Source organism: Marmota monax, unplaced genomic scaffold, assembly GCF_021218885.2.
Source record: "Marmota monax isolate L192 unplaced genomic scaffold, Marmota_monax_Labrador192_F-V1.1 WCK01_AAM20220418_F8-fsc00994, whole genome shotgun sequence".
NCBI classification, from domain to species: domain Eukaryota; kingdom Metazoa; phylum Chordata; class Mammalia; order Rodentia; family Sciuridae; genus Marmota; species Marmota monax.
Window position 1 is genome coordinate 58,041 of NW_026692893.1, and position 26,281 is coordinate 84,321.

At 36.9% G+C, this 26,281-nt stretch overlaps 1 protein-coding gene across 1 annotated transcript in view; it reads right to left on the minus strand.

Annotated features, from left to right (window-relative positions):
• Positions 1-26,281, minus strand: part of LOC124096664 (cysteine-rich venom protein LEI1) — an 85,193-nt gene that overhangs the window by 54,825 nt on the left and 4,087 nt on the right. The window contains exon 2 of the mRNA XM_058581380.1: positions 24,874-24,957. Coding sequence (XP_058437363.1) covers positions 24,874-24,957 — 84 coding nt within the window. The remainder of the gene's footprint in view (positions 1-24,873; positions 24,958-26,281) is intronic.

Consider the following 26,281-nt stretch of genomic DNA (forward strand, 5'->3'; position numbering starts at 1 on the left):
TCTATACATGTATTTTGAATTGCTAATTCAAATGTATTTTTTGCAGGCATGGGGCACATGCTACTTAGGGGACTGAGGAAATAGGTCACTTGAGCACAGAGTTGAAAGCTAGCCTAGGCAACACAGAGAAAACCCATCTCAAAAGTAAATAAAATATATAATGTTTACGATTTTTATGTGTAATAAGAATTGTAATGCATTCTGCTGTCATATATAAATAAAAATAAGTAAATAAAAGTTAAAAGAAAAAAAGAATAAAAGATTTCAGTAACATTTATAAGAATTCTTTCCTCCCTGTGATGTTATAGGAAATAATAAGTATAACTTTTTGAGAAACTTAAATGTTCAAGGCCTCATTAAAGTCCAACAGGGTGACTTTAGGAAAATTACTGACCATCTCTGGTTCTCTGTATTCTCACCAAGAAATGGAGGGGCATGGGATCAGGTGCATTTTAAAATTAGCATTAATTTCACTGTGTACTCATGAATTAATCTTATATATGAACTCTTACTGTTGAGAGCCACAGCCAAAGGGGCCCCAGCAAACTTCCAGCTGCTGGCTGATGATTGGCTCACAGCGGCCCCAGCAACATCTAGCTGATTGGCTCCTCTGCGGTGATGCTCATTGGGCTGTTTCCCTGCCCTTTCAGACCACGGAGCTGCTCATTGGGGGACTTTTTTGGCTCCGCCCACATGACCCAGCCAATCGGCCTCAAGAGCAGGAGGATTGTGGGAGGTGGAGAGAAGCTTGTGTGGGAGAGAGAGGCTTGGGGAAAGCCGGTGGTGGCAGTTGAGGCTCTGAGGGTTTTTCCTGAGAGACTATTTTGTTTGTCGTGTGTGGTTCTAAAAATAAAGTTAGTTTCTTTTGACAAGTGGCTCCTGATTGTGCCCAGCCAGACTGCGGCATTTGGTGGCCCGTACGGGGAACGAACCCGCGACCTTAGGGGACTGAGGAAATAGGTCACTTGAGCACAGAGTTGAAAGCTAGCCTAGGCAACAATTTTTTTCAATTCCAATTCATCCTGAGGATAGTCCACGTTTTGCATTTACTATCCCTGCACTGAATCATGAAGGTCCTGATCAGAGATATGAATGGAAAGTACTCCCTCAAGGGATGGCTAACAGCCCAACTATGTGTCAAATTTATGTTAACAAAGTAATCCAGCCACTTAGAAATCAAAATCCTGAACTACAAATATTTCACTATATGGATGATGTATTATTAGCACACAAAGATAAAAACACATTGCTAGAATGTTATGCCACACTTACAAACTTATTAAAAAATTATAATCTAGAGATAGCAATAGATAAAGTACAATTAAATTTTCCAATTAATTATTTAGGAGTTCTATTATCCTCAACCATGGTCCGTCCACCAAAAATTCAAATACGAGTAGATCAACTCAAATCACTTAATGACTTTCAAAAGTTATTAGGAGACATAAATTGGATAAGGCCTTATTTAGGTATACCAACAGGAGAGTTGGGACCTTTATTTGATATCCTAAAAGGTCCATCAGATCCAAATTCACCCCGAATGTTAACGCCTGAAGCAAGAAAGGCATTAAAAATCATTGAAACATATATGGAAAATATGCATTTGGATAGAATTGATATAAGTTTGCCTTTATTATTTATTGTACTACCAACAAAAAATATTCCTACAGGAGTATTTTGGCAAGAAGGTCCATTATTATGGATACATTTATCTTATTCTCCTAACACTATTCTTACTAGGTATCCTGAGGCTGTAGGACAATTAATACTCAAAGGAATAAAAGCAGCAAAGGGAGTGTTTGGAATTTCTCCCAATAAAATTATTACTCCATATACTATGAATCAAATTGATGAGTTAGCTAATGAGTTAAATACTTGGGCAATAATCATGTGCAAATCTAATGTTTCATTTGATAACCACTTACCATCTAATCCTTTATTGTCTTTTTGGTCATTGCATCCTGTAATTTTTCCAAAAATGACAAGAAAAACACCTATCATGAATGCTCCAAATATATTCACTGATGGGTCAAATAGTGGTACAGCAGCAGTAGTTACCCCTGATCAAACTTTTACATTTTTAGTACCCAAACAATCAGCTCAAAAGGTAGAGCTTAATGCAGTTTTACAAGCTTTTGTGATGTTTAAAGATTCTGTATTTAATTTATTTTCTGATAGTCAGTATGTAGTTAATGCTATAGTATCTCTTGAAGATGCTGGTAGGATTTCCCCTTCTTCTACTGTTTTCTCTTTGCTTTCCACTATACAAAGTCTAATCTGGGACAGAAAAGATCCATTCTTTATAGGACATATCAGGGCACATACAGGATTGCCTGGAGCCCTTAGTTTGGGCAATGATTTAGCAGATAAAACTACACATGACATACATATTTTCTCTACACTAGAAGAAGCTATAAATTTTCATAAAAAGTTCCATGTCAATGCTAATACTTTACAAAAGCGTTTTAAAATAACTAAGGAACAAGCTAGACAAATAATAAAACAATGTCAAAATTGTGTGACCTTTTTACCACAAGTTAATCTTGGAGTCAATCCTAGAGGATTGATACCTAACCATATTTGGCAGATGGACGTCACACACTTGCCAGAATTTGGAAAATTAAAATATTTGCATGTTACAGTTGATACTTCTTCTGGATTTTTGATGGGCTCCCTTCATGCCGGAGAAAAAACTAAAGATGTTATAGCTCATTGCTTACAAAATTTTGCCACTGTGGGTGTTCCAAAACAGTTAAAAACAGATAATGCCCCTGGTTATACTTCTACCTCTTTTAAACAATTTTGCTCAACATTTGGCATTACTCATATAACAGGAATCCCATACAATCCACAGGGACAAGGCATAATTGAAAGAGCTCATCAAACTATTAAAATGTACTTATTAAAGCAAAAAGAAGGAATTGGGAAGGGGTATATATTCCCCAAAGATAAACTTAAAATAACCCTTTTTACTCTAAACTTTTTAAATTTGGATTCATCAGGACTTAGTGCTGCGGAAAGGCATATGTGTCCAAAAAATGTACATAAGCCCAAGGTACTTTGGAAGGATATTCTAACAGGACAATGGAAAGGTCCTGACCCAGTAATTGTCTGGAGTCGGGGGTCTGTTTGTGTGTTTCCACAGGGAGAACAGCAGCCGATTTGGATTCCACAGAGATTAACCAAGGTCCTGACCCAGTGATTGTCTGGAGTCGGGGGTCTGTTTATGTGTTTCCACAGGGAGAACAGCAGCCGATTTGGATTCCAGAAAGATTAACTAAAGCAATTTCTACAGACCAAAAAGAAGATGATTTGGCTCAAATCCATAACAACTGATATCCAAAACTCCAGTTTGGCTATTCTTACATCTGCAACAGAACCAGGATGCTTTTTTCAATATCTATTTTATTATTGCCCTTTGCCATATCATGAAGTTCTATTTTGTTTTTTGAGCTCATACAGACCTAGGTTAATGTTTTGCTGATCAGTTCTATTTTTTGACTATAGAGTTTTTAAGCATTGCAATGGAGATTTCACCTGTAAAAAGTTATAAGGCCTTTACTATAATGTTATGTGTTGTATTATATTATGTGTGCACACTTGTGTTTTGTGTTATATGTTTGAATGTACGTATGTCCATATATCATATATGATGAGCGCTCATGATAAAATGGATCCAAATATTTTTTTTTCACGTGATTTATATGGTTTAATTTAAATTGGGTAAACAACTGTTGAGGATTGTTTTAATATGTAAAAAAAAAGAAGGTTAACAGATCTGTTTGTTTACTTTCACCTTTCCTTTTCATTATATTTAATAATTCTCGTAAAGATAATGTAAATTGTTAAGAAAATTGTTTTCTTTTAGTGCCTTCTGTAATGTTACATAATTTTTTCTTTAGCCATTATTGCCAGAATTCCTATCTTCATCCCAGTGCCGGTGAAGACAATGTAAATTGTTAAGAAAATTGTTTTCTTTTAGTGCCTTCTGTAATGTTACATAATTTTTTCTTTAGCCATTATTGCCAGAATTCCTATCTTCATCCCAGTGCTGGTGAAGTCAAAGATAAAACCAATCTACAGCTTCTACAATAGCCATCACTGAACTGCTTGCAGAACTTGCCTGGACACATTGTGAGCTCACCTGTATGCATTGTGAACTATCTGTTGGTGCAGCGACTTGTGGTAGTGTTGGGGTATTTTTGCTGATGATGTCACCGGTGGTACAATTTTTCAAAGGAGCCCTCAATTGGCTTAATGTCATGGCATTTTGCATCCTCCTCTACTAGTGATGGTCTAAAATTTGGGGGCCAACAGAGGTGAGGCAAAGAACCTCACCCCCCCACAGGTGCAAAGGCCTATCCATAAGTATGGCTGTATGCTGGACCGGTAGTCAGTGATGGGTATGATCCAATTGCAGTGGTACCAACCTAAGACAGGAGGCTGACGCCTAGAGGTCAGTTCATCCGATGACGGGTAAGGACCATATGTTGAATTGGACTGCCTAACAGGCACGGTCCCTAAGCCACATGCTTGTTGTTTAAACAGAGAGGGGGAGATGTTGAGAGCCACAGCCAAAGGGGCCCCAGCAAACTTCCAGCTGCTAGCTGATGATTGGCTCACAGCGGCCCCAGCAACATCTAGCTGATTGGCTCCTCGGCCCCAGCAACATCTAGCTGATTGGCTCCTCTGCGGTGATGCTCATTGGGCTGTTTCCCTGCCCTTTCAGACCACGGAGCTGCTCATTGGGGGACTTTTTTGGCTCCGCCCACGTGACCCAGCCAATCGGCCTCAAGAGCAGGAGGATTGTGGGAGGTGGAGAGAAGCTTGTGTGGGAGAGAGAGGCTTGGGGAAAGCCGGTGGTGGCAGTTGAGGCTCTGAGGGTTTTTCCTGAGAGACTATTTTGTTTGTCGTGTGTGGTTCTAAAAATAAAGTTAGTTTCTTTTGACAAGTGGCTCCTGATTGTGCCCAGCCAGACTGCGGCACTTCCTTTGTTGAATTACCTATAAAATAATGGTTTTATTTGGTGACATTAATTTCTAGGAAAATGATAGTATACATGTTAATCTAATTGCATTGGTCTTTTGTTCTTTAGGTTCTAATGGTTAACTCCTTTGTTTCTTCTTATCATTCATATGTCTAATTATATGAACAAATATCTAAATTTAAATTATTAATGTATTCTGTTCTTCAGTGTAAGATCCATTTACATACACACAGGTGTACACACACTTGTTTCACAGGTCAAGTTTCTTAGAAGCAGAAACTGAAACACTTAGGTTGCTTATGATTTGTGGATGAAGTACTCTTCAGCAAAAAGCTGTACTGAAGAGAATCAAGACAGGGAAGGCAAAGAGGTAAGGAAGAACATGGTCTTCTGGAAAGTCCAGCCTTCCCTTATTAAAAGGGGTAGCATTCCAGACAGCCACTTTTAACAATTATAATTTTAATTGTTAAATTTGCAGGGTGAAGTATTTTAATTCAATACATGTATATGGTATGTAATGATCAAATCATGGAAGTTAATGTTTCCATTTCAACCATTTTGTGAAAATTTGAACATAGTACTTGTACATACATATGGAGTATAGTATAATATTTCAACACAAATGAGGTGAGAGAAAGGGTTAAAATGGGCAGTCAGGAAACTTGGGCTCCTTCAAGATCATGTTTCTGTGTATCAGGACTTAGAAACTACAGATTTGAGCTAGGCTTCATCGAGGTCACACCAACTCCTATATAAGCAGAAAATTTTAAAGTGAGACATCTTGTTATTGGTACCCCGATGCTCACCCCCCCAATAAAAGGCACAGTAACCTGATTAGACCAAAGGGTGTGTGAAGAGCTTGTACACACTGAATGCCTTGGGTCCAAGGCTGCTTTCCTTAACCCTATAGATTTATATAAACCCCTAGACAACAGCCACTCTTTAGTAGCCCTTTCTTGGGATCCCTGTTTTTGGAGAGTTTCTTCTTTCTTCCTTCTCTTTCTCTCCATTCCTTCTTCCCTCCCTCCCTCCCTCCCTTCCTTCCTTCCTTCCTTCCTTCCTTCCTTCCTTCCCTCCCTCCTATTACTCTAACAAATCTTTTTTTAAATATGTATTTTTTAGTTGTTGATGGACCTTATTTAAATGCAGTGCTGAGAATAGAACCCAGTGCCTCACATATGCGAGGCAAGTGCTCCACAACTGAGCCACAACCTCAACCCCATCATTCTTCAAATTCACAAGACAAAGAACCCAATCCCACACTTTGTGCTATACAAGTATAAAATATGTACCAATCCAATCAGGGTAATTTCCTTATTTTTATCATTAATTTGTGTTTGGGGACTTTGACTGACTTACTTTCTAGAATATGTAACAGATTATGTGAACTGTTATTGCCCCACTGTGATGTATAATGCTAGAAGTTATCACTGATTTATATTTTGGTGCCAGTTAATTCTCTAAAACCACCCTGCTTTCCCATCCTCTAATAATAACTGTTCTGTATTCAAATTGACTTTGTTTTAGTATGCATCTGTGAGAGATAGGATGTGGAATTTCTGAATTTATAGTCAGTCAGTCATTAGTTGAAGTGGAGAGTTGAAGTTCCCTGGCAAGGTGGCTTCCATTGGTCACTGGCAATTCTCTTGAAGGAGAACAGATGCAGGCACTTAGTAGCCAATATCCACCCTCCCTGGAAAACAGAGGAACTTTCCCTGGAATGGAATCTTTGTGATACCTCAACAGCATCTATGATATTATGGAACATTTGAATTATTATTATAATAATACATCTTTTAAAGTGAGTTAGAGAAGAGTTAAGGCATTACACATAACTCATGTATGTCACTGTAAAATGAGGGGGCAGATGGGTGCATTTATATATTAAGTCATTGATTCTTGATGTCCTCGGTTTTGATCCAGTTTTCAGATTTTTCTATAAAATAGGAATAAAAACAATAATGTTGAGAGGATCAAATACATTTGATTTATGGAAAACAGTTTTTATCAGTCTTGCCCACAAAAGTAAACCATAAAAACTAATAATTCATAAATGTATGCAAAGTGGTGAGATTACAAGAACTGATATGGGAAATTATTTAACAGAATTTTATTGTGTAAAATTCAATTTTGATATACTGAAGTCATTATTTCTCAATATAAAGTTCATAAAACTAATAAATAATTCCTTGTTTTATATCTATGTATATATACACACACATATATAATATATACACACAATTGTGTGTGTACATATATATTTAGTGTTTTACATGGATTTTCTGGTATTTAGATGACTTGACAACTGCAGATGGGAAGTTATTAAAGAAATGTTGAAAACTGATGAGAAGAATAGTTATGTATTTGTCAAACAATTTTTCTTTGATATTCTCCTATTTACTATAAAGGAATATATATGGAACAACATTTTGCAGGAAGAGAAAAGTAGGTTTTTTTTTTCCCCATGATGAAAGGAGCTGAAACATGTATGTCAACTATTATCATTGTAGTATATAATAGGAAATTAATAAATATTTGTTGAAAAATCTCTAAGTAAAATGTGAGATCAATAGAACGTAGAAACATGACAGGCAATTACTCCTTAAAGTTGCTCAGTATTCTCATTTATTAAGCTGAAAGTTAACTTTGTTGATATTTTCATAATTATCATCTTACCAGGTATTCTATGAAAATGTAGTTGAAAACACAATTTTATAAAGATCATCCATGATCTTACACTCAGAGACAAAATATTTTTACATTATATTTTTAAATACAGAGTAAATATTTTTCATGTTGATTTTGTATATTTTGTTTTTATTTTTTTTTTATTTTGGGGTAAATTCAGATTTACTAGCATTAACACAGGAATATTACATGATCTATCTAGAAGATGATTTTTAAAAACCCAGAAGTTTGAAAATCATCTATCATTGTATGAATTTTTTAAATGTGTTTCTTTCCTTCAAAAAAATAGTAGCCCCTAGAGTTTTTTATTTATTTATTTATTTATTTATTTATTTATTTATTTATTTTCTATTTTTTTTAAATTTTTTTATTGTTGGTTGTTCAAAACATTACAAATTTCTTGATATTTCATATTTCACACTTTGATTCAAGTGGGTTATGAACTCCCATTTTTACCCCATATACAGATTGCAGAATTACATCAGTTACACATCCATTGATTTACATATTGCCATACTAGTGTCTGTTGTGTTCTGCTGCCTTTCCTATCCTCTACTATCCCCCCTCCCCTCCCCTCCCCTCCCCTCTTCTCTCTCTACCCCCTCTACTGTCATTCATTTCTCCCCCTTGTATTATTTTTCCCTTTCCCCTCACTTCCTCTTGTATGTACTTTTGTATAACCCTGAGGGTCTCCTTCCATTTCCATGCAATTTCCCTTCTCTCTCCCTTTCCCTCCCACCTCTCATCCCTGTTTAATGTTAATCTTCTTCTCCTGCTCTTCGTCCCTACTCTGTTCTTAGTTACTTTCCTTATATCAAAGAGGACATTTGGCATTTGTTTTTTAGGGATTGGCTAGCTTCACTTAGCATAATCTGCTCTAATGCCATCCATTTCCCTGCAAATTCTATGATTTTGTCATTTTTTAATGCAGAGTAATACTCCATTGTGTATAAATGCCACATTTTTTTTATCCATTTGTCTATTGAAGGGCATCTAGGTTGGTTCCACAGTCATGCTATTGTGAATTGTGCTCCTATGAACATCGATGTAGCAGTGTCCCTGTAGCATGCTCTTTTTAGGTCTTTAGGGAATAGACCGAGAAGGGGAATAGCTGGGTCAAATGGTGGCTCCATTCCCAGCTTTCCAAGAAATCTCCATACTGCTTTCCAAATTGGCTGCACCAATTTGCAGTCCCACCAGCAATGTACAAGTGTACCCTTTTCCCCACATCCTCGCCAGCACTTGTTGTTGTTTGACTTCATAATGGCTGCCAATCTTACTGGAGTGAGATGGTATCTTAGGGTGGTTTTGATTTGCATTTCTCTGACAGCTAGAGATGGTGAGCATTTTTTCATGTACTTGTTGACTGACTGTATGTCCTCCTCTGAGAAGTGTCTGTTCAGGTCCTTGGCCCATTTGTTGATTGGGTTGTTTGTTTTCTTATTGTCTAATTTTTTGAGTTCTTTGTATACTCTGGATATTAGGGCTCTATCTGAAGTGTGAGGAGTAAAGATTTGTTCCCAGGGTGTAGGCTCCCTATTTACCTCTCTTATTGTTTCTTTTGCTGAGAAAAAACTTTTTAGTTTGAGTAAGTCCCATTTGTTGATTCTAGTTATTAACTTTTGTGCTATGGGTATCCTATTGAGGAATTTGGAGCCCGACCCCACTGTATGTAGATCGTAGCCAACTTTTTCTTCTATCAGATGGCGTGTCTCTGATTTGATATCAAGCTCCTTGATCCATTTTGAATTAACTTTTGTGCATGGTGAGAGAAAGGGATTCAGTTTCATTTTGTTGCATATGGATTTCCAGTTTTCCCAGCACCATTTGTTGATGATGCTATCCTTCCTCCATTGCATGCTTTTAGCCCCTTTATCAAATATAAGATAGTTGTAGTTTTGTGGATTGGTTTCTGTGTCCTCTATTCTGTACCATTGGTCCACCCGCCTGTTTTGGTACCAGTACCATACTGTTTTTGTTACTATTGCCCTGTAGTATAGTTTGAAGTCTGGTATCGCTATACCGCCTGATTCACACTTCCTGCTTAGCATTGTTGTTGCTATTCTGGGTCTTTTATTTTTCCATATGAATTTCATGATTGCTTTCTCTATTTCTACAAGAAATGCCGTTGGGATTTTGATTGGCATTGCATTAAACCTATAGAGAACTTTTGGTAATATCGCCATTTTGATGATGTTAGTTCTGCCTATCCATGAACAGGGTATATTTTTCCATCTTCTAAGATCTTCTTCTATTTCTCTCTTTAGGGTTCTGTAGTTTTCATTGTATAAGTCTTTCACCTATTTTGTTAGGTTGATTCCCAAGTATTTTATTTTTTTTGAAGATATTGTGAATGGAGTGGTTGTCCTCATTTCCATTTCAGAGGATTTGTCGCTGATATACAGGAATGCCTTTGATTTATGCGTGTTGATTTTATATCCTGCCACTTTGCTGAATTCATTTATTAGCTCTAATAGTTTCTTTGTAGACCCTTTTGGGTCTGCTAGGTATAGAATCATGTCATCTGCAAATAGTGATAATTTAAGTTCTTCTTTTCCTATTTTTATGCCTTTAATTTCTTTCGTCTGTCTAATTGCTCTGGCCAGTGTTTCGAGAACTATGTTGAACAAAAGTGGAGAGAGAGGGCATCCCTGTCTTGTTCCAGATTTTAGAGGGAATGCCTTCAATTTTTCTCCATTCAGAATGATGCTAGCCTGAGGTTTAGCATAGATTGCTTTTACAATATTGAGGTATGTTCCTGTTATCCCTAGTTTTTCTAGAGTTTTGAACATAAAGGGATGCTGTACTTTGTCGAATGCTTTTTCCACATCTACCGAGATGATCATATGGTTCTTATTTTTAAGTCTATTGATGTGGTGAATAACATTTATTGATTTCCGTATATTGAACCAGCCTTGCATCCCAGGGATGAATCCTACTTGATCATGGTGCACAATTTTTTTGATATGTTTTTGTACCCGAGTGGCCAGAATTTTATTGAGGATTTTTGCATCTAGGTTCATTAGAGATATTGGTCTGTAGTTTTCTTTCTTTGAAGTGTCTTTGTCTGGTTTAGGTATCAGGGTGATGTTGGCCTCGTAGAATGAATTTGGAAGTTCTCCCTCTTTTTCTATTTCCCGAAGTAGCTTGAAAAGTATTGGTATTAGTTCCTCTTTAAAGGTTTTGTAAAACTCTGCTGTATACCCATCCGGTCCTGGGCTTTTCTTAGTTGGTAGTCTTTTGATGGTTTCTTCTATTTCCTCAATTGATATTGGTCTGTTTAGGTTGTCAATATCTTCCTGACTCAATCTGGGCAGATCATATGACTTAAGAAATTTATCGATGCCTTCACTATCTTCTAATTTATTGGAGTATAAGGTTCAAAATAATTTTTGATTATCTTCTGTATTTCTGAAGTGTCTGTTGTGATATTGCCTTTTTCATCCCGTATGCTAGTAATTTGAGTCCTCTCTCTTCTTCTCTTCCTTAGCATGGCTAAGGGTCTGTCGATTTTGTTTATTTTTTCAAAGAACCAACTCTTAGTTTTGTCGATTTTTTCAATTGTTTCTTTTGTTTCGATTTCATTAATTTCAGCTCTGATTTTAATTATTTCTTGCCTTCTACTTCTTTTGCTGTTGTTTTGCTCTTCTTTTTATAGGATTTTGAGATGAAGTATGAGATCATTTATTTGTTGGTTTTTTCTTTTTTTAAGGAATGAACTCCAAGCAATGAATTTTCCTCTTAGAACTGCTTTCAATGTGTCCCATAGATTCCGATATGTTGTGTCTGTGTTTTCATTTATCTCTAAGAATTTTTTAATTTCCTCCTTGATGTCTTCTATAACCCATTGATCATTCAGTAACCTATTGTTCATTCTCCAAGTGATGTATGCTTTTTCCTTCCTTCTTTTATCGTTGATTTTCAGTTTCATTCCATTATGATCAGATAAGATGCATGGTATTATCTCTACTCCTTTATATTGTCTAAGAGTTGCCCTGTGACATAATATATGATCTATTTTTGAGAAGGATCCATGTGCTGCTGAGAAAAAAGTGTAACTGCTTGATGTTGGGTGGTATACTCTATATATGTCAATTAGGTCTAGGTTATTAATACTGTTATTGAGTTCTATAGTTTCCTTATTCAACTTTTGTTTGGAAGATCTGTCCAGTGGCGAGAGAGGTGTGTTGAAGTCTCCCATGATTATGGTATGGTGGTCTATTAGACTCTTGAACTTGAGAAGAGTTTGTTTGATGAACATAGCTGCACCATTGTTTGGGGCATATATATTTATGATTGTTATGTCTTGTTGGTGTATGGTTCCCTTGAGCAGTATGTAGTGTCCCTCTTTATCCCTTTTGATTAACTTGGGCTTGAAATCTATTTTATTTGATATGAGTATGGATACTCCTGCTTGTTTCCGAAGTCCATATGAGTGATGTGATTTTTCCCAACCTTTCACCTTCAGCCTATGTATGTCTTTTCCTATCAAATTCGTCTCCTGTAGGCAGCATATTGTTGGGTCTTGTTTTGTGATCCATTCTACTAGCCTGTGTCTCTTAATTGGTGAGTTTAAGCCATTAACATTTAGGGTTATTATTGAGATATGGGTTGTTCTTCCAGCCATATTTGTTTATTTCTGTTACTAAACATGGTTTGTTTTCCTCTTTGATTATTCCCCCCCCCTTTACTGTCCTACCTCCCACTGTTGGTTTTCATTGTTATTTTCCATATCCTCTTCCTGTAATGTTTTGCCGAGGATGTTTTGAAGAGATGGGTTTCTAGCTGCGAATTCTTTAAACTTTTGTTTATCGTGGAAGGTTTTAATTTCATCTTCCATCCTGAAGCTTAATTTCACTGGATACACAATTCTTGGTTGGAACCCATTTTCTTTCAGTGTTTGAAATATGTTATTCCAGGATCTTCTAGCTTTCAGAGTCTGTGTTGAAAGATCAGCTGTTATCCTGATTGGCTTACCCCTAAATGTAATCTGCTTCCTTTCTCTTGTAGCTTTTAAAATTCTCTCCTTATTCTGTATGTTGGGCATCTTCATTATAATGTGTCTAGGTGTGGATCTCTTATGATTTTGCACATTCGGCGTCCTGTAGGCTTCAAGGATTTGGGATTCTGTCTCATTCTTCAAGTCTGGGAAGTTTTCTCGTATTATTTCATTGAATAGATTGCTCATTCCTTTGGTTTGGAGTTCTGTACCTTCCTGTATCCCAATGACTCTTAAGTTTGGTCTCTTAATGTTATCCCATATTTCTTGGATGTTCTGCTCATGGTTTCTTAACAGTCTTGCTGAGCTGTCTATGTTCTTTTCCAGTTGAAATACTTTGTCTTCATTGTCTGATGTTCTATCTTCTAAGTGTTCTACTCTGCTGGTAGTATTCTCCATTGAGTTTTTAAGTTGGTTTATTGCTTCCTGCATTTCTAGGATTTCTGTTTGTTTGTTTTTTATAACCTCTATCTCCCTGTATAGTTGATCCTTTGCTTCCTGGATTTGTTTGTGTAGTTCATTGTCGAAGTGATCTTTCATTGTCTGATTTTGCTGTCTAATGTCTTCCTTGATACTCCAGATCATCTGAAGCATGTATATCCTGAATTCTTTATCTGACAGTCCATCTGCTGCAGCTGTTACCTCTTCTAAAGTTGAGTTGACCTGCATTGCTTGTGGTCCTTTCTTTCCTTGTCTTTTCATACTGCTAACCTTTCTTTCTGCTTGGTGAAACTGTTGTGTTTTTGAAATTTTTTTTTCCCCTATATATTTATATTGGTCTTGTATAGTTGAAAAGTCTCCCTTGCAGGGTCGGGCGGCGGTCTGCCTACCTTGCAGGCGCGGGCGGAGGCTCTGCTCTCTCCCTACTCCAATTGGGGTGTCGTGACTAACACGCCGGCAGGTCACTGGGCCTGTTCCGGGCGCGGGCAGCGGCTTTGTTCTGCCCCTACTCCAATTGGGGTGACGAGTGTACCACACTAGCAGGCCACCGGGCCTGATCCGCCGGTCGGTTGCAGGTCTGCCTACCCTGCAGGCGTGGGCGGCGGCTCTGCTCTGCCCCTACTCCAAATGGGGTGACGTGTCTGTCGCACCAGCAGGCCACTGGGCCTGTCCCGCTAGTCCGTTGCAGGTGTGCCCACCTTTCAGGCACAGGTGGCGGCTCTGCTCTGCCCCTACTCCAATTGGGGTGTCATGACTACCACGCCGGCAGGTCGCTGGGCCTGTTCCTAGCCCGGGCGGTGACTCTGCTCTGCCCCTACTCCAATTGGGGTGACGTATGTACCACGCCGGCAGGCTCCTGGGCCTGATCCGCCGGTCTGTCGCAGGTCTGCCTACCTTGCATGTGCGGGTGGCGGCTCTGCCCTGCCCCTCCTACCACGCCTGCGGACCGCTGGGCCTGATCTGCAGGTTGGTCACAGGTCTGCTCACCCTGTGGGCACGGGTGGCGGTTCCGCTCCGCCACCACTCCAATTGGGGTCACGTGACCACCACACCGGTGGGGCCTGATCCGGGCGAGGGCGAAGGCTCTGCTCTGCCCCTACTCCAGTTGGGGTGACGTGTGTACCACGCTGGAAGGCTGCTGGGCCTGACCTGCCAGTCTGTCGCAGGTTTGCTTACCTTGCAGGCACGGGCGGCGGCTCTGCCCTGCCCCTCCTACCATGCCCGTGTACCACTGGGTCGCGGGTCTGCCCACCTTGCGGGCGCGGGTGGCGGCTCTGCTCCGTCCCCTCTCCAATTGGGGTCATGCGATCACCACGCCGGCGAGCCACTGGGCCTGCTCCGGGCGCGGGCGGCGGCCCGGCTCCTCCACTCTGGCTCGACGACAAATCGAGAGAGACTCGGGTGTCTATGCCTCACCCTCCCTACCAGGAGACCAACTGTTTCTGTCGCCGCTGGTATTGATGAAGTTCTCTCCTCCGCCGCTTTCTGATGACATCAGATCTCTGCCATGTTGGTATCCTATGCGAATGGCAGCATTTCATTCCCTTTGCCGGGTAACCAAAGCAACGGGTGATTCCTGACCGGTCCTCAGCAGGACCCGGACCGAGAAGCAGTTTCCGCGGGCTCCTTAGCCCTGGGCCAGGGCAGCTCCAGGAGCCGGAACTCGGCCGCTCCATGCTCGGTGTATTCTCTGATAAGAGCAGGCTCCAAGAAGCAGTTTCCGCAGGCTCCTTAGCCCTGGCCCAGGGCAGCTCCGGGAGCTGGAACTCAGCCGCTCCGTGCTCGGTGTATGCTCTGATAAGAGCAGGCTCCAAGAAGCACTCAGGCACTGAGCCTGAGTAATCTGTCTGCAAGCCGCAGGTGAATGGCAGCCTGAAATTACCTGTTCTATGGCTGAATGAGCTGCGGTCAGTCGAAAATAGGGATGGTGACATCAGCTCTCCAAGATGGTGGCTGCTGGCCTCCTCTGTGGTCTGACTGGTGCGGAGAACCGAAATGGACCGCTTCCTTCCCCTGTCTCGAACCCAGAATTCAGCACTGAGTACGGTGCTTGCACGGCTGGCAGAAACTACAGCGCTGTATCCCTGCGTCGCTATCTCCTCGTTTCCCAGCGCGCTGCAGACTCTAGCCGCGGGGCGATTTGCTGAGTAAGCAGTGTTACCCTCCGTGCGACAAATCTCTTGCGTTTGAGTCCCCGTAGCCGATCCTCGTGGGATGGAAATCCTTCCTCCAGGTTCCGGAGCACCCCACTATTGCTGGAAATTCCTAACAAGATAGCCTTTAGCCGTCCTGACTCGTCATAATCTCACACAGTGACGCAGCACATGGGGGCAATGCACTCCCATCGCCGCCATCTTCTCCCTCCCTCTCGAGTTTTTTAGAACAGCTATGTTTCAACAAAATTTGTTCCTACCAAATTTCATGTAGAAGGTTGGCCTCCAATGTACTGTGTGAGAGGTGTTGGGGCCTGTATGAGGGTCCATTGCTTTTCTTGTGGGAGTGAGTTCTCATTGTCTTGAGACTGAATCGATTACCACAAGAAAAGACTGCTGCAAAATGAGCATGGCACCTCCATGATCTCCCTCTTCATGTGACCTCTTCCATACAAGCTTGCATCCCTTCCCCTTTTCACCTTGAAGCTCTCTTGAGTCAATAGGATGGACTTGCCAGCCTCTTCAACCATAAGCCAAAATAAGCCTCTTCTTAACTTACCAGTCTAAAGTATGTTATTATAACAACACAAAATGAACCAGTCCAAGAACAAATAATAAAGATGCAAAATCTCATTACTTCAGTTTATTGAGAAATACTAATATCACTACATGTTATTTACATTCTGATTTCCAAGCTGGAGGGAAAGGTGAAAATGATAGTGATCTCCCAGAAGTATACAAAACATGGAATTCACTTAGGCATTTTTAGCGATACAGTAGTTATCCTATGAACTTTGGTCCTAAAGAATCTGTTTCAAAAGACACATGCTGTCAAAGAATAGAAGCAGAAGAATAACTTACACAAAAATCTATGTAATTCAAATGCCACATTGAAGTTACTTTAAGACCCATAATGAAGTCAACTCCACAAATAAGAATATGTCAGAATTTGTTAATCTCCTTTTTCTCTGAAGTGGCTTGCATACGTGTAGAAAAAATGTTTCAAGAATGAAATGAGTGTCATAGAATCTCTTGCACTGTTGATGCTCTCTTTTTGTGACTTCAGAACACTACAAATAATGTATTTAAAAATAAAATTTATAGGTAGAACCACTATTTTCTTCAAAATTCTAAAGACTTAGAAATTTTTTATTGTGAATTTTTCAATATAGGTAACATAAATTTTTAGCTTGAAAAACCTCGACTTTTGGGTCCTACCCATAAACGCTATGTTTTTTGGTCTGGGGTATGTCTTAGATGTGGTAATCTTTCAAAGCTCCCCACATTGTAATAATACAAGTTTCACTGCCACTTTTCTAAAGAATGGAATTATCAGAAAACCAGACTAGTCAGCAATAATTTTCTAATTATCTATAACATACCTAGCGTTAACATAAATACTATGAGCAATGAAAAAAAATCTGTCCTTAGTTGCTCAAAAGACAAAAATGATATGTGCAAAAACATGAACACTATATGAGCCCACACAGTTGGTGACAATATGTATGATGTCCATTGAAACGGTTAAAGAATACACAGGAAGGAACATATTTTATAGACAATGAAAGATACGTATTTACCGCAACTTGAAGATATGAATTGGCATTGCAACTGGATAAATGCTGAGCCTAGTAAATTACAAATCTAACTTGGATCTTATGTCTGCATGTAAAGATGTCTTCTACTAATAGAAAACTTATTCTGTATTTCTGCCTCTTTATAGGCATTCTTGGAAGAGAAGCAATCTCTAGTGCATGGGGCTTATATTAGACATTTGCTAAATGACAGTCATTGAGGTGAAAAAGTTTGACATTGCAATCACATTACTTAATTACTTAGTGCCTTAACGTAATAAAATATCATATCCCTAAAATTATTTTTATTTTTAATACTTTGGTTTATTTGGTAAAAACAGTCTGTGACAATTTTCGCCCTTAATAAAATATTTATGTTAAAAATTTCCTCCAAGTAATTTTGTATAAGGCCAAGAATAAACGATTATTTAATAAATTTTCAAAATTAGAACTATGTCAATTCTCAATATTCTAAAACAGTTTGAAAATCAGAACATTTAATTGATGCTGGAAATAACAGAGTATGTAACTAAGATTTTTTATTGCTGTGATAAAATACCTGAGAGAATCAACTTGGAGAAGAAAAGATTTATATTGACTGATAGCCTTCTGTCTATAGTCAGCCAGCTCCATTGCTTTGGGCAGAATATCATGTCAGAAGTACAGAGGAAAGCTGTTCACTTCACGCCAGCCCGGAAGCAAAAACAGAGGATGTGGCCAGTGAGAAGATAAAATCTTCCAGGGCATACCCTCAGATAGGTTTCCCCTCTCACAGCTTCCATCACCTCTCAATAGTACATTCAGTTGTGAATCTCTCAGTGATTTAATCCATTGATAAGTAACAGCCCTTATAATTCAATCATTTTCCAAAAGCTATACTGTTGAACTCTATTGGAACGAAGCCTTCAACACGTGAGACTTTGGTGGATATAACAGAGCCAAAACATAAACAGGCTTTAGGAAGGGCAATACAAAACTAAAGTCCCGAGTTCTGATGCATGAAAAAATAATTTAACCATGCCTTTGCAAACTTTGATCTGTGTAATGTGGATGTGCCCATAATCTGTGTATGGCTATAAGTATCAATATAATGTGTTATAAAACCAGTGGTTAAAAATACTGACATAAATTGCATGCACTGCATTTTCTTTAAATACCTAGTACAATTTTCTGTGTGTATGTGCATGTATGTGTAATTAGTAGGTATTAAATATTCATTGTTGAAGAAAAAAATATGAGGAAGGAAGATTATGTCTTTTGTTATTTGAAGAGGAAGTTTATAGTTGAGAATGCTGTGAGCAATTAAAAGATGAACAACATAATTTATAATGATGACATATTTTACCTTTGGCCAATAAACACAGCAGTGATTACACATAAAAAGCATGTAAAAATCAGAAATTAATGATGCATAATTTGTAAGTAATCTTTTAGATATTTTCCAATGAACAGTGCCAGTGTTTTCCACTAAAGGTGACTATAATTGAACAGCCAGCTTATCCATATGAGGTAGTTTAATGCCAAGTTTAAAACTATTAATGCATTCTTTGATTTTTACATAACAAGAAGTGCTTTGTATCTTTGACAATGAAAAAGCAGTGTAAACTCTTCATTTAATTAAAGATGACAATCAAACAATGGTTACTTATTTTTGCTACTTTATTCAATATTTCAAGATATATTTATCATGAAAAAGTTATCATTCTCATTTGTTTTGCAGCATTAGTCTAAATCCTGATTAGTTGATTTTCATACACTGAAATTTTTGTAATTATGAGAAGTTTTTCTTATGTACAGCATGAGAATTATGCCTATAAATTTAAAATGTTTGATAAAGATCTCCAAATTATATGTCATACCACATATTGCAATTGCTCATGACTAGTTCTTAAAAAAAATTCAAATCTCAAATGAAAAAAGAATTATCATATTGAAATGATTATCATATTGAACACTATTTTATCAAATGCCTGCTGCTGCATATTTCTAAAATGGCTATGTTATAACTCTTCAAATATTAGAGGTGGAGTTTGTGAATTGGAATAGCTGATTTGTTATAGATAGTCTACTTGATGAAACAGGTGATGTTTCCTGAAAACTAATTTTTTCTTCAGATGAGGGATAGACACTTCTCAGCCAAGATTATTTTCTTCTTGGATTACTTACTTCCTTTCAGTTCTTGGTCTGCATGATTTCTTTCTGCTCCTTATGCTACAAATCACACTCTGCCTCCAGTTGCTCAGCTGTTATTACTCAATTTCACTTCCTAATGCTTTTATTGAAGTTTTAATTGAAGGAGTATTGGTTCTGAAAAAGAACTTTAGTTATATATCTATGTATAAACACACAAACACAAGATTTTTTTTTTAAATTAGATAATTTGGTTTCATTAATCCCTATGGTCATAAAAATGCTATCAAGATAGATCCTGATAAAAACATAGTGATGTAATAATTTTCTGGGGCTCAGGCTGAGAAGTGCTGTAACTTCTCTGTGCTAAACATTTTATAGGACAGACTAAGAAAAGATTAAGAGATGGATAAATCATTTATTTCTACCAAGTCACTCTTTCACTTATTCTAGAAGATACTATAGAAAACAGAGATACTTCTGCTAAATAGCAAGAGAGCATTTACTTGTGCACAAGAAATAGAAAAGAGTGAAAAGATAGTTTGCCCATCCTCTATCCTGTTCACTAGCATGTATGGGTTCACTGTTGCAGGGTAAATTCTTCTGTTAACAGAACTTCAAAAGTCACAACGACCAAACACTCTATAAAGACTTACATGAAGCCGGATGTGGCTGCCTACACCTGTAATCCCAGTGACTCAGGATGCTAAGGCAGGAGGATCACAAGTTTGAGGCCACCCTTAAAATTTACCAAAGCCGTAAACAACTTAGTGAGATCTTGTCTCAAAATAAAAATTAAAAGGGCTGAGGATGTTGTTCAGTGGTTAAGCACCCCTGGGTTCAATCCTCAGTACCAAAAAAAAAAAAAAAAAAAAAAAAAAAACCAAAACAAAAAACCCACAAAAAAAACTTAAAATAGAAAATGTCTTTAATAATGAGTTGTTAGGAAATCTCAGAAAATCTAAGTGGGCCTGTACAGTAACTCACACATTAACTTATTGAAACTGCAAATTCCTTACTTTTGAAATTCCTGTGAGACAGAAAGACTGTTAAAATTCCATTGGCAGTAGCCATGTAGTGTGAATGGCAAAGATACATTGAATGGGGGATGGTACAAACTGTTGGTTTAATATCTATGCTTGTCCTTTGACTTTAACTAGTTAAGTCATTTACCAATAAAGAAAATAACTAATTGCCTAAATTATTGTCAAAGAAAAAAATGTTTGAAAACTGGTGTTTTATAAAAACTGTTTAAAATCAAATAACATACACTCCTCTGAAAAATGTTATAAACAAGAAACTTTTCCATTTACAGTAATATTTACAAATATTTAATATTTTCCTTAAAGGAAAAATTATTCATCAAAGGCAAATTTTCCGGAGATTAATATTTTTTCCAAGGGATAATTCCCTTTGTTTATATTAAATAATGCGAATCCTAACTGGAGAGCCTTTGCCCAGTCACTTTTTCCTGAAAAGATCTTTTCCTTTTTATCCCTATCACATCCTTGTTAGATCTAATTAACTCCTAGTCATCTTAATTGGAATTTCATGTTAAGATAGTGAACATTAGACTATAGCAATGAAGAGTTTGCAGGAGATCTCCAAAGTTATTTAAAACTTTGAGACTGCCTGAGAGCACTAGAAAAAGCTTTCTTCATACTTTCAGTCAGTGACACTATGTTCTTATTTTCCTCTATCCAGCTCCTTTGTCTATCACATTTTATATTTTATTATTCATATTAATATTATGCATCATTAGTTAAAAATATCAGTTCTCAAATTTCCACTGTTCTTACTCCTGTAATTCCTTTTGCTCTGCTTTAGAACCCTGGATTCCTGCCTTCAAGGCCCACGTGGACTTCCCCTCAACTGGAGAAAATTCTAAACTTGGTGCAGCTGTTCCCTCTTTAACGTAACTCCAGTGCTATGACTTAAATATTCTAATCATAAGTAAATATTCTAACCATAAGTCTTGTGTTGTACTGGTTATAAATATTTTGATCATGATCCTTGAAAATAACTCTCCTTTCTGGATTAAGAAAATGCTTCATGCTCTATATTCTCCCCACAGAGATCCTATGGTCCAACCCCTCCCAGTTTCTCATCCATGCCTCCTCACTGTTTTTCCTGCTCCATGGATCACTCTCTTTTCCCTATTTTATTCCTTCTAAACTCCTACATATTGTTTATAATATAATTAATATTTTTTCATGATAGTCTTACTTAGTTTCTTAGGAATATTTGAGTGCTTTTTTTCTATGCTCGTGACTTTTTGGTACACATTTCTACCTCAATAATTTCCTGAATATGGCTGTTTATCTTATGTATATTTCCCTTCTAAACATTAATATTCTTGACCCTTGGACCCATTTGTTTTTATGTACATTTATTTCCAGTTCTTAATACTTTTCCTGAATGCATATTGAGTTTATGAATAAAAAATATTTATTTGAAATTCATGAACTATAAACAAACAGTTGGTTAAGATGGTCAGACGAGCTTCATGAATGTAATATATTTTGAACTGACTTTGAAGGAAATAATGGACATGGAACAATGGAGATGAGGCTGATTTACATTCCCATTGAAGGCAATAATTGAAGCAAATACATGAAGAAAATTGAGGACATCCATGGTTGGAGTATGACAATATTGGGTAAGTAAATGAGTGAAAGAGACAAAAGGAAGAATATTTTTCTTATGGCTTTTTAAAAAATATTAATTTGGTGAATTTACAGCTACACTTCTGAAATCAGTAACTCACAGGTTGTATTCATTTATAATGACCATGGATACATAACAATTGACACCTTGTTCTTCACTGGGCTTAGACCCAACTCCACACAATATCACCATCTATACCACAGAATGATGCAAATTCATGGTGAGGACTTACTAATCCTCTTGTACATGTACCTTCCCTCAGCTCTTCTTGTTCTCTCAAAGGTCAACTGATGACTTCTTTGGCCTCCTTATTCATTGTCTCTTAAGCAGGTGGTTTTTGCCAAAGGTTAACTCCCTTCAAAATAAGGTGCAAGGAATAAAGAAATCCATTTAGTGATTTATCTGGATGTTGCTACAGTTGGCTGTGATATCTCACTCATTGACATATGACATTTTTATATTTATATAATAATTCACTGGTGTACAAAGATCTGTTTGAACCCAATAAAAGCCAATCTTTCAGGCTGTGAAACTATTTCTAAACCCTCAATCAAGAATATATCTCATTTGCCTTTTATTTGGAGACATACTGTAGTTGTCTTTCTAACTTTGAAAGGTTAGTAATAATCTTTGGAATACTCACAGTCAGATGGGAAAAAAATCTAACCTTCATTAGGTTATTAAATTCCAGGTTAGGATTTTCACATTTATTCCAAGTTAATCACAAATGAAGGTAATTCATAATTCTTTCATTGTAGTCTTAAGCCCAAAGCAAAATCTTTCACATTCCTAGGTTTACAAAACAAATTTTACAATTATAGATTTGTACATCTTCATCACATTTTATGATGTTGGATCATGTCATTTACTCAAGCAATATTGTCCTTGGCAATTTTTTTTTATTCATAAAGTAAAGTAAAATAAATTCTGCCACTGAGGAAATTTTTAGGTACAATGACTGCATGCCGTCCTCTAGGTTTCAAAACAATCCTTTGTCTTCGATTGGTTTAAATGTTGTTGGTTATGTATTCACATGCTACTACTTCTTGAAGGGATCCCTCAGCCCAGGAAAACTCTTGAAAGGACAGCTTTATTTCTAGATGGATGATTTTCAAGATTTGTTAAGAGCCAGCCTTCAACTCATCCAACACATCATCTATATTGTAGACTTTTCTCCTATTTACTCTACTATTCACAGTATATTGTATTTCTTAGGAAAAATTATAATTCTCCTATTCCCTGATGACAATGTTCCAAACATAGTATTTCTTAACATTTCTCAGTTCATTCTCCCTCCAGGAACTTCATATATTCTGGACTCTGCCTAGTTTGTTCCATCCTTCTCCCATGGCTTGATAGTGAGCTTTGTTATATCTATTTAGCTTCCTCTAAATTTTTCCATATTGTAGACTTGTTCAGGTTCCCCTAGATTTTGTTGAATATTAAAGTTATTCATGTATAGTTGTTGAATAAGTGACTAAATGAGTCTATCATTAGCATATTTTATTTGCAGAAATTTATAGATGCTGAAAGTACTATAAATATATGTGTGGATGAGATGAGAAAGATAAAAATGAATGCTACTAACAATTGCTTAACATTTTAGAGTTTAGAAAGTAACTTCACATATGTTGCACATTTGAACACTTTTACCTTAGTAATAGAAAAATATTATTGGGTTAGAAAGGTCAATATAGCTAATAATATAGGATAAATTAGAGCTACGATCTTATTCACAAGTATAATGGTTTGTCCTGTATGATACGTTGGATTCACCTGACTTAAACTTTAGATTGCTAGCAATACATGTTCTAGATGAAATGCCAATAATATTAGGTGAATGACAATTATCACAAGTTGAGTATTTTATGGATATTCAAATACCTTTTTTTTCTATAGGAAACAAAAATATTTAAGTGTAGTCCTATGTGCTATGTCTAACTTAACCTCTTCATACTTGTTTCATCATTTCCTAACTCTGCTATAGTTTTCTCATCTATAAATGAGGATAATTACAGCACATATTTCAGAGGGTGATTGTGATAATTAAGTTAACTTTCTTAACATGCACAGAATTTTAACAATGCCCATCATAAAGTATTTCTTACTATATGAAAACTGCTCTTATGATTTTTGTCATTGCTATTAGTATTATTTTACATGCTTACTAAAGAACTTCTCTCAACAGAACACTAAAAATATAAAACATATGAGTTTTATCAGTAATTGATTTTTTGACCTTGCAAGAAGAAGGTTCCTTTTTAATTCTCTCATGTTGATTGAATGTGACTTGATCCTTAAAGCACTTCAATAATACTTCAATGATTAAAAGGAAGAACAAACTGCTTCAGTAGAAGACAGGAAATAATTAAGATGACATGAATCTAAACTAATGAAATTGAGACTAGAAAAACAATACAAAGGATCAATGCAACAAAGACTTGGTTCTTTGAAACAAGATTGATAATGCTCAGCCAAACTAACCGAGAGAGAGAGAGAGAGAGACAGACAGACAGACATACACATCCCCACATACCCACATAAACAAAATTAGGGATGAAAAAGGAAATATCATCCCAGACATTTCTGAAATCCAAAGGATCATTAGAAACTATTTTGAAAAATTGTACTGAAACACACTAGAAAACCTAGAAGATATTGATTAATTTCTACAAATAAGAACTACACAAATTGAGCCATGAGGGTATATAAAACCTAAACAGACTAATATCAATAAGATTAAAGCAGCAATTAAAAGCATTCCAGCAAATAAAAGCTCACGATCACAACCAGGAGTTCTCAGTCAAGTTTAACCCGGCCTCTAAAGAACTAAACAACAATCTTCCTCAAATTATCCCATGAAATAGAAAATAAGGGAAGACTCCAAAATTTATCCTATGAAGCCAGTATCACTCTGGCACCCAAATCAGACAAAGACACATCAAGGAAAGAAAACTACAAACCAATATCCCTAATGAACATAGGTGTAAAATTTTTTAATAAAATATTAGCAAACTACATTTAAAAACACATTAAGAAAATAGTGCACTATGATCAGCTGGGTTTCAAACCAGAGATTCAAAGTTGTTTTAATATATGCAAATCAATAAATGTAACTTACCACATAAATAAATTTAAGGATGAGAATCCCTAAATACAGAAAAAGCTGTTGACTAAGTCCGGCACCCATTCATTTTTAAAACACTAGAGAAACTAGGGATAGAAGGAACTTACCTCTATGTTGTGAGGGTTATATATGACAAACCCAAGGCCAACATCATACTGAATGGAGAAAAACTGAAAGCATTCTTCACAGAACTAGAAAAAAATATCTTAAAGTTAATTTGGAAAAATAAAAGAGCCAGAATGGCCAATGCTGTACTGGGCAAAAAGAGCAACATTGGAAGCATCACAATACTGATCTCAAATTATACTATAGAGCTATAGTAACAAAAACAGCATGGTATTGGTATTAATATAGATGTGAAGACCAAATTAATGAAATAGAAGACACAAAGAAAAACCCACATAGACACGGTCATCCTTCTTGACAAAGGTGCTAAAAATATATGTCGGGGGAAAGTAGCCTTTTTGGCAAATGGTGCTAGGAAACTGCATATGCATACATGGAAGAATAAAACTAGATTCATAACTTTTACTCTGCAAAAAATGTGGATTAAAAACCTAGGAATTAGACCAGGAACTATAACTTCTACAAGAAAACATAGGATCATCCATAAAACATATTGGTGCAGGTTCTGACTTCCTATCAAGGTCCCTAAAGCTCAAGAAATAAGATCAAGAGTCAGTAAATAGGACAGCATCTAATTTAAAAGATTTTGTAGAGCACAGGAAATAAGATCATAAAGTGCCCACAAAATGGGAGAAAAAAATCTTTGCCAGCTACTCCTTTGATAGCAGATTAATATCCAGAAAAAAATCAGTGGAGTAGAGCAAGACAATAAAGGGAGAAGGAAGAGGGATGCAAAAAGGGAGAAACTAAGGAATGAATTGACCAAATTATGCTGTGTACAGATATGAATACACTGCAGTGAATTCCACTTTATGTGTTTCTATAAAACACCAATTTAAAAAAAACAATAAATAAGTATAAATAAGTAGATGGAAGAAAAGTAGAGATAGAGGAACAGGTTGGAGGGAGAAGAAAGTGAGCCAGGAAACACTGGGGACTTAAATGGAACAAATTACATTCTATACCTGTATGATTATGCCAAAATGAACTCCACTGATAAATATAACTATAATGCACTAATACATAAAATGTAAAAAGAATCATCTTTGAAACTGATAAATTCCTTCAATATGATAACATCCAGTTCACATCTTCAGCAATTTTGATTCAGTAAAAATTTGTATTTTTGAACATCACTTCAAATGTTTTATTAAGTTATATTATGTACATGTATGCATATGGTGCATACACTACTATGTATATTATAATGCACTGATAAAAATAAACAAATAGAAGGAAGATGAGTAGAGTAGAGGAAAGAGAACAGAGAGAGGGAGGAGGAGAAGGAAAAAGGAAGTACTAGGGATGAACTAAAGCAAATTATATTGCATGCATGTATGATTATATCAGAATGAATCACACTATTATCTTTAAGTATGATGCATAAAA